Source organism: Dama dama, chromosome 31, assembly GCF_033118175.1.
Source record: "Dama dama isolate Ldn47 chromosome 31, ASM3311817v1, whole genome shotgun sequence".
In the NCBI taxonomy this organism is placed as follows: Eukaryota; Metazoa; Chordata; class Mammalia; order Artiodactyla; family Cervidae; genus Dama; species Dama dama.
The window spans coordinates 15,581,343-15,591,488 of NC_083711.1; the positions used below are offsets into that span (position 1 = coordinate 15,581,343).

At 37.5% G+C, this 10,146-nt stretch overlaps 1 protein-coding gene across 1 annotated transcript in view; it reads left to right on the top strand.

The window, feature by feature from the left end:
• ADAMTS5 (ADAM metallopeptidase with thrombospondin type 1 motif 5) overlaps positions 1–8,824 on the top strand; it is a 56,408-nt gene extending 47,584 nt beyond the window's left edge. Inside the window, exon 8 of the mRNA XM_061133920.1 lies at positions 1,798–8,824. Within this exon, the coding sequence (XP_060989903.1) occupies positions 1,798–2,365 (568 nt within the window). The 3' untranslated portion in view covers positions 2,366–8,824. The remainder of the gene's footprint in view (positions 1–1,797) is intronic.
• Positions 8,825–10,146: the final 1,322 nt, after the last annotated feature.

Consider the following 10,146-nt stretch of genomic DNA (forward strand, 5'->3'; position numbering starts at 1 on the left):
CCTCATCAAAGTGAAAGGCTTTTTAGGTAAGATGGAATATTTTTCACCTGGCTTAGTTTGAAGCCATAGTAGAAACATCTCATCTCTTAATATTAGACACTTAAAAAAAAAAATCCTGTGACAGAATCTAATCCAAAATGTACTACATAAGTAAAGTTGATAAATCACATTGAATAGGTAAGCCATTATCGTCAGGATTGCATCTTCTCTCTTCAAGACAGTAAGAAGCTCTGCCACCTGCCTGGCCATCACTGGAGATCACATGCCCAGTACAAAGGGGCCTTCCCTGGGAATAAGCCTTCTCTCCAACTCAGAGGAGATACTTGAGTGGGAAACACACTTGGATTTTCCATATATGGATCAGTTGCCCCATATCCTCTAAACTTGAGTAAGAATTTGAAAGTAAATAAGTAAATTTCACACACATTAGTCAAACTGCACAAGCAGAGTATTTGTTTATATTTAAATAGCTAGGAAGCTAAAACATATGGAGACATTAATATAATTACTTAGACAAAGATTTTGGCAAGAGATGCCTCCTCTGCACTGGTGTAATGCCTTAGTGCTCAGCTAACTTTCATCCTAGCCTTTTCTGCAAACTTATGGGTATCAGAGATACTTATACCTTTGCCCACTTTCCTGAGCAGAAGACGGATCATTAGAAATTTATCTCATTTGTTGCTCATCATAAAAACCTGAGTCAGTCCACCATAAAGTTTTGCAGACCCTAATAATTCTGGGAAATTTGCTAAGGCATTAATGTTTCTTTTTTTTCCCCCCCTTTTGATACCGGTAAGCTGTGGTTACCCAGTTACAGAATTTTATGTTTTATTTTCTGTCCTGCCCCAGCAAATCCAGAGTGTTAGGTAGAAACAGAATCAGAGCCTCCACCCTGTCTCTAGTCTAACAAATAATTAAGCCCATGGTTTCTCAACTAGTCTGAGCATTGGAACAGTGGGAGAAACTCCAAAAGTACTGCTGCCTCTGACCCATCCTGAAAGATGAGGATTTAACTGCCCTGGATTCAGATTTGCAAGCTTTGAATGTTTTCCAAGATCCCCATGTGATCTTAATGTGCAAACAAGCTTGAGGAACGTTAATTGAAAGATTTCTGTGAGATTAATTGAGGGTAGATTTTTGTTGGTTTCTGTTTATGTGTATCCCATTTTGTGCCAGAAAGAACATAGAGTAGCTTTGTAAATTTTGAACATCATAATAAAAATGTATGCAGGACATCCCTTCTCGGTTCAGTGGTTAAGACTGCAGAAGGCACAGGTTCAATCTATGGCCAGGGAACTAAGATCCCTCATGACTCATGGTGTGGCCAAAAATAATAAGAGAAAATTTTAAAAATAAATAAAAATCTGTTGTTTAAAGAAATGTATACAATGTGATAGTCTTAACTATAAAATATATTTTGCTATAAGAAAACCAATGTTTGAAACCAATTTTAAGCTTTAATAAATTGAATTTTTTTTTTAGTTTAATACATTAAAACTGCACTAAGATAAGGTGATGTGCCAGTGCTAATCATTCAGTCAGTGTCCGACTCTTTGTGACCCCATGGACTCTCTCTGTCCATGGAATTCTCCAGGCAAGAATACTGGAGTGCGTAGCCATTCCCTTCTCTCCATTCCCTTTGATACCCACCCAGGGATCAAAGCTGGGTCTTCCACACTTTTAGAAAATGTCTATTTACGTTATCTGTTTGTTAAGCGTTTTACTTATTTTTTTTTTCCCTTCCTCCCCTCTCTCCCCGTTCTTTCTCTCTCCCCTGCTGGACATCCCTGCTTCCAGTAAGGGTTACACTGACGTCGTGAGGATCCCCGAAGGGGCGACTCACATAAAAGTCCGCCAGTTCAAAGCCAAAGACCAGACCAGGTTCACTGCCTACTTAGCCCTGAAGAAGAAAAACGGTGAGTACCTGATCAACGGCAAGTACATGATCTCCACTTCGGAAACCATCATCGACATCAACGGGACCGTCATGAACTACAGCGGCTGGAGCCACAGGGACGACTTCTTGCACGGGATGGGCTACTCGGCCACCAAGGAAATCCTCATCGTGCAGATTCTTGCCACAGACCCCACCAAGGCCCTCGATGTCCGCTACAGCTTCTTCGTTCCCAAGAAGTCCGCTCCAAAAGCAAACTCTGTCCCCAGCCAGGGCAGCAATAGCGTGGGCTCGCCCAGCCCGCAGCTGCAGTGGGTGACGGGCCCCTGGCTTGCCTGTTCGCGAACCTGTGACACGGGCTGGCACACCAGGACGGTGCAGTGCCAGGACGGGAATCGGAAGCTGGCGAAGGGCTGCCCCCTCTCCCAGAGGCCTTCCGCGTTCAAGCAGTGTCTGCTGAAGAAGTGTTAGCCCTGTGCTTACGGCCTGCTGCCGGGACGGCTGAAAGCACGGCTCTCGGATGCAGGCGCGGGGGACGCAGGGTCCCCCGAAAGCGCAGAAAGTCACACCCTGCAGCGTCATCGCCCACGGGGAGTCCGATTATGGGCAGAATCTGCCCTCAGCGACCAAAATGAAGGTGTGCACTGCTTCGTGGGACAGTGGTGACCTTGGGACGTGGAAACACTTGAGAGTTCCTGAACATCCCCTGGGCCGACGAGATTGCAGAAACACGGATGAATGTAGAGACAGGGGACATTCGAAGATGGCAGAGCGGTCTCTCCCTCGTCACCTACCTCTTATAGAATGTCTTCAAAGGCATCATAATCATTTTCATGCATATTATTTACACAGCAGCTTATTTTTATTGTTTGTAAATACATGCTTCCTTGGTATGTCACTTTATATCACTTGGTTCTATTAAAATATATATATATATTTCTATATAAAAAAAGTATTTGACCAAAGGAGGTCTGCAGCTATTTCCACTCTTTCCAGTTTCCAGAAAGAGCTGTGGATGTTTTACTGGAAATTAAGAACTTGCTGCTGTTTTAAAAAGAGTTAGTTATACGTTCAGACTACGGGAGATATAATTTTTGTCAAAAACCATTTTGACAGCAAGCATCTTCTGAGACATTCTGAAAAGAGAAAAGGGTCTCAGTGTATCTAGTCATTTAAATATACGCAGGGGTCCGTTTATTTAAATCACTAACTGCCTGTATTTTTTCAGGCAGCCAGACAAATCAATGTATCATGAGGAGGTAGAAGAAGTGTTTGTGTGTGCATCAGTATTCAAAGGTCTGAAAATTAATTTCCTCCTGTTAGAATTTAAAAGTAAAAACAAACAAACAAAAATACCTGCTTCACCGTATTTTCAAGTTAGATTTTCACAGCTGCTTTCTCCCTCTGTGGCTCCTATCTGATAGCTCACAATGTGTCGTATCCATAGAGAACACACAATGAAGTTTTCAATCACATTCAACACTGGTATACCTCTTACCAGCAAGCCTTTATAGCGCCTTTTGTTTTTGCTCGTTTCTTTGCTTTGTTCAAGGCTTCTTAACCTATGATGTTTTGGACTTGTTGACTTGGTAGTCAGCCGCATGTAGAAGTGGTTATCGTTAATGTGGCTAGTGCAAAAAAAAAAAAAAGGTTAATATTAACAAGACTGTTTCCACACCATAGGCAATAATTCTTTGCATATTTTTTTTTAATCCAAGTATACTGATACTGTTAAGATTGTTCCCAGTTAGAAAGCATTTGGTTGTACCAGTGAGTGATGAAATGTGATGGCCTTTGCAAAGTTTGCTCTTATTTCCATAGCCTGTTTAGGTAGATTGTGAGTTGGAATAGTTAGGCATGGAAAATTTTTCCAGTCATCTGCATAGAAACTTCATAGGCAATAAACCACATCCCTCTATGCCATGGTTCAGAAAAACCAAAATATTACATTTTATTTGGTTTTTCTTTGTGAAATAGCACAAACAATTTGCTTTTATGAAATTTTCTAATAATCCTACCAAATGTGCCGTATTATTAGAGATTTGCTTATAAGGATATTAGGGAACTACTATTTGAATTTCCTTAAGCTCATGAGAGTTTATTTTTGTCATAACATATTTTTAATATAAAAGAATTATGTAATTGATCTTGCTATAGCACATTCATTTCAGTAGACCAAGGGAATGGATATCTCTGTGTTTTAAGTATTTGCTCAAGAAATCAAAAGTGTTCATCATTCTTTGGGTTTTCGTAGGCTGACTTTGCTTTAGACATGGTCCTTTTTCTTAATCAAATGCCAGTTAGAGAACGGAGGCCTTTACAAGACTGGTAACCTCCATTTGATGAAGGTACCAGATATGAGGCACTGAGAGCAAAGCTGTTCACGTCAGTAGAAAAAAGTAAAAATAACACTGATCATTTGACTATGCTGAGAGAATGGACAGACCAGCTTTACTTTTTCCAATATTCAAAATAACTTGAATCAAGTAACTCAGCTATGGCAATTTTTTAATCTTTTGTGGTTGTATTGGCAGTAACATTAAAAAATAATTGAAGAGCAAACGTGATTGTCTCCTATTCTACTTCTCCATACTGTATTCATAGATTTTAAAATATGATTTATCAATGATTCCTTTTTTCCCCAAATACCGAAGTTTTACACTTCTCGTAGGAGCAATCCTAGAGAGTTTAAAATAAATAAATAAACCACTATTCCATGCTTCTATCTAAGGGGCTTTTTTAGTTTTTTTTTTTTTTTTTTTTCCCTTGTGTGGGTGTCAGTAGATTGACTAAGGAATGTATGTCTAAACTCCTGAGAAAATATATAGACTGGAAACTGAAATTTAGAGAAATGGAGTGTTTAGTAGACACAGAGAATGATAAGCAAAGGGAAAATCCTCAATATATGCAAAGTAGTTTAGTTCAGTTTCAGGTTGTGTTATGCCTTTTCTTTTTCCATAGCTGCATCGTGAATTAAGAGTGTAAAATTCAGGATGCTAGAAGCCACTTCCTAAAAAGAAAAGACTTTAAAAGAGTCTGTCTGAAAAAGCTCAGGTTAGTAAGAATCTAATGGCACTCACAAAACTAAACACTCCAGATTGTTTCAGTAGATAAAAGGGAGCCCAGAACAATACAACATTTATTTCTTCTAGAACAGAAAGTGTCAAATGAAGCCCTACCTTGTTGTTTAGAGGTTTAAGGACATTGTTTTAATTTATTCAACCAATTCAATGTCCTCTGCCTTCCTGTGGAAACAGTTTTAGCACATTAAGAATGAAGGGATTAATCACAGACAAAAAAAAGTTGCAGCACTGAAAAAAAAAAAGTAATTTATTGTTTTTGCAACTGGTATGTGAATTTGTGTGATAAAATTATTTATTCTTATTTAACAAAAATATGTGCAAATTCTTCTATATTTAAGATGTTCTGCTGTTGTCCTACTTTTTAATTTATGCTTCATGTTTGTGTATAAAGTACACTTTGTGAATTTACATAATATATGGCACTGGTTGCTTTTGTATTTTTTTTTTACTGAAAGCTTTCTGTGTGAAACAGGTGTATATGTGTATATTCCTCATGTATTCTTATTCTGATACTGTCCCTTTCCTTACTAAGGACATTTTAAATTTAATCTTCCGTGGCTAGTAATATTCATCACTTGTAGTTAAGTTAACAGGTCTTTGGGTTCCTAATCTTCCCAAACCTCAGCTAAGAAACACATTTATTCAAGGAACTAAGGTCTAAGTTTAAAACTAGAGTATCTAGGTAGCCTGGAAGCTTCCAGTAGAAGCTAAGACAATTCAGAATCAGGTCCATACACTTTCACTGACGAACTTGGACAAGGAGCTGTTGATATATCACAACCTCCGAATGATATCAATGATAACAAAGCAAAATAATGTCTTCTGCTGCTTTAGAAACCCTTCTTAACATTAATAGCATTTCCTCTCAGCATCTTTAGAAATTTGTAAATGAGAGTAAACAAATCGGATTTAAATGATTCAGATATTTGTAGTCATAACTGTTTCTGCAAGTTTGGGATGTCCATTGATGTGATATGATGTTTTATTATTACAAGTTAATCTTTTGGAGGGATAATAGGATTTGGGACAAGCAGGGACACCTATGATCACACCAGCTTGCCCCAGACTATAATTTCACAATTTGGTCACAGTAAGGCAAAACACCTTTGGACACACAGTTGACCAGATCAATCTTTGGTTCTGATGTTTCTCCCCTTGGCTCCTTCTTTATTAACAAGGTCATTTTAATGGTTTAGGAGACGACAGCAGCCAGATCCAAAGAAGTTCAGGACTTGTGCTATAACTTAAGAGTTCACTGTGAAATAAGATTAAACTTAACAATCGCTGGATTTTGCTAATAGCTTGTGGCTGAGTATGAAATCTTATCTGCATGATGAGTGACTATTATTAATCTGTTAATAGTCAAACTTGAAGTCATAAAAACACCTTATATTTTTTTAACATTTCAAAGCTACAGAGTAACTTCTGAGTTACTGTTTTATTCTACATGAATGACCTTGAGAACAGAAATGGCCATTTAAGTGCAGGGTCAAGGTGATCTATCATATAGACACACAGAAAGGGAACTTGTAGGTTTTCTTTATTATTTTTCTTATTTGCCAACAACCTGTAGTTTTAGGTTATCAAACAGGTAGACCAACTAAGTGGGTAAATCAACTAGCACACTAAAAAATACAATCTTTCTAATAGCTTCCTGTTCGCATGAACTACAGGGCTTCCTTTGTAGTTCAGCTGCTAAAGAATCTGCCTGCAATGCCAGATATCTGGCTTTGATCCCAAGGATGGGAAGATCCCCTGGAGAAGGGAAAGGCTACCCACTCCAGTATTCTGGACTGGAGAATTCCATAGACTGAATAGTCCATGGAGTCGCAAAGAGTCAGACACGACTGAGCGAGTTTCACTTTCACTAGCATGAACTACAGAAATGACTTATCAAGTTACAGCTCTTAAAACATATCAGTCTATACTGCATACTGAATGTCTTATTTAATTAATGTATGAGAACATATTGAAACACCAACCTATGCATCAGTGATTCAGAAAATGCAAACATACATAGTGTTCAGATCAGAAAAGTACTCCATCTGGCTATCCTGTTGCCATGATATCATAGTTATCAATGCAGATTTTGTAGAAAAGATAAAGGAAAGTGTTGTTAGAAAATGTTGGTTTTAAAATGGAATAGGACTGAAATATATATATATATTCATTAGCTTGCACTCTCTTAATGTTCTCTCAAGTTTGCTGTCTGTGGTTCGTATCTTACATCTCCACCAACTGGTCCATGTGCCCTGCCATAGGTCAAGTGAAGGAAATAAATAATGGCCCATCATCCTATTGCAGGTTTGATCCTTGGGTAGGGAAGATCCCCTGGAGTAGGAAAATGGCAACCCACTCCAGTATTCTTGCCTGGAAAATCCCTTGGGCAAAGCAACCTAGTGGGCTACAGTCCATGGGGTCGCCAGAGAGTCAGACAAGACTGAACACAAACCTCACACATCTTCCTATAAGGCACTGCCACAGCAGAATGATCCAAGTCTAACACTGTGAGGACAACTGTGATTTACAAATAAAACAGGGCATTTTTTTTTTTTACTTTTCCTTTGGCACATCCAATGAACAATTGCAATCTTTATCAAGGTGCTAGCATTTTCAGTGACCCAACTGCCAAATGCAGTATTTCTGAGTTACTATTTTATTCTACATGATTTCTTGGTTTGCAAGAAAGAGCTCTTTAAGTCTTTTTGTCAAAGCTGGACACAACTTGATAATCAAAGTTTGGGAAATTGTACCTAATGGTCATTCAGATTGGCAGGGTTTAGTGACAGAAGCTCCATGTACATTGAGGATATTTAAGGTGACATCCAAACTTGAAAAGCATCAGGTCGCCATAGCCCAGTTTTAGATGAGTCACATTCTATCATGTACTAAGCCATCAGCATTCCTTTCAAACAAACTTGTCTCAAGTTGCTTATACACAAAGGAATTTTGTGTATATTTGGCTGGACTTCAAGTTTTGCAGTATTTTATGTCTATACACTTGGCTATTCTATCTCCATCTTTTCTGTAACAATTCACAACATATTAGAAACATTTCACCCCATGCTGAGTATATCTAAGATAGAGTATCATACTGTGTGACTTTGTGAAACTAGACTTTGGATTAAGAAATTTATATTGTCTCTGGATGGTATTTTTGCATTACACACTCCAGCGTAACATAAATATAGGAGTTGACAAATACTGCTTACATTTTAATAAGATCATTCATCAGAGGAAATCATGCATGCGCTTTGTAAATAGACTGCAGATAACTAAACAGATTGCAAGAATATGTTGGATTTGATATAGGCAGTGGCCACGGATATTTGATTTCTATATTAGTGTCTGTGAGTCGTCAGGTAATAAACCTAAAGAGGTATAGAGCTGATATTTTTAAGTCTTGAAAGATGCTTTCAAGGCAGAGTAAAATATTGAAGATTTACATACTGTATACAAGCCGTAAAATGTACGCTGCTTTCTACTCTCAATTTTCCAGAAGTGATGGCATTTTTCAGTAAATACAATGCTGTTGGAAAACCAAAAAAAAAAAAATCTTGGAAAACTAAGACGGGTCTTGTTTAAAATGTCTCTTCAGCTTTGGCATATTTCAAACCTGAAACAGCTATTGAAAGAGTTACTGTGTTTTGTAGCCTGCATTCCACAACTGCTCTGTTATTCAGGTAAACCACTTGAAATAAGATGTTTGGGACCTTTACTGTAATATTTTTCATTAAGGAACAATATCCTATTTTGTAAAACATTTCCTTATGTGTGACTTTAAACTGTAAAATTAAACATTGGTTTTGTGGTTTCAGTGGGCATAATAAATGTAAATTGTAAAATAGGTTAAAGTATGTACGGCATATAATGTGTTTTAGAGGTAGAAACTGTTGTCTATTTATTCTTAATTTTCTCATAACAGCAATAGGACCAAGTTAGGTCTTAATGAAGCCCCAGGTTCTCTATAATTTCTACCATCTCTTATCCACTTTGGCACAGGCCTTTAATAGTTTGTCTGTCTTAAACTATAATGAACTTTTGCTTCAAGTTCTTCTTACCAGACCATCAGCCCCTAAATCTGTCTAGTTTCAAACTTCTGATGTTAAATTGGAACCACAAGCAACATAACCTACCTACTTCATCCTTCCTTTTATAAGACAAATGTATTCTAGCTATAAAACTAAAGAGCCAAAATAATAATGCATGCATCAAAATTTAAAAGGAATTAACATTCACTAGCAAAAGGCTATTTTTTGGTATCAAATTTATAGCATTAAGATTCTGAAGGACATGAATTCCTTCTAAAACTGAAATCATTACTAGTTAGTGTACATTGCAAACACTGAATTTCTCTCTCTTATCAAATAGTATTTCAGAATTGTACTTTAAATTTTCTTCTTGGTAGGATGTATAGTGTTGAAAGAAATAACTTAAAACACTTAAACATTTAGAAGTCTGGTATATTATAATTTAATATTATTGAACACCTCTTGTGTCAGGCACAATAGTAAATACCTCACAATTTTCTCCCAGGTTTTCCACTCCATGACCCTTAGGACACTGGTCTTAAGATCCCAACATTACAGATGGCCCTCAAATCATAATTGTCAGTGATTGTCTAGCTGTCACCAAATACCACTCACCAGTATAATAACTTTAGATATTTGTTATCAATTATTGGCTTTTTAAAGTACTAGGAGTCTGAGGGAGGGATTGCAGGGTGCATGGAAGAATGTGTGAGATTGGGGGGGCTAGGGGGAGAATTTAAATGACCTAATGTGTGGGTCCTTGAGTAAAAACAAAAGTGATCCTAAAATTCCAATTAAAATGGCATGGAAACTGTGGAGAATTGGGCAAACAGTGAGAATAGAGACAAGAGCTTAGAGTGTACAAAGAGTTGTTGTTTAAGGAGAGAGAATTTGATTTAGAAAACCAGTAACTGGCTGGAAGGGGAAAAAACACTTTGGTATTTAATCTTACAAACTCCTTCACATTAATACTGAGTTGGTTCAGGCAAAGTAGAAAGTATAAAAGTGGTCCGGAGGGTGGTTTTTAGATTAGGAGTAAAATGAACAAAGAAGATGGTTCAAAATGGAACTATAGGCATGTGAAAAGTCCAAACCATCTTTAATTCCTAGATTCTCTGGAGTCTTTCTTGATATATTG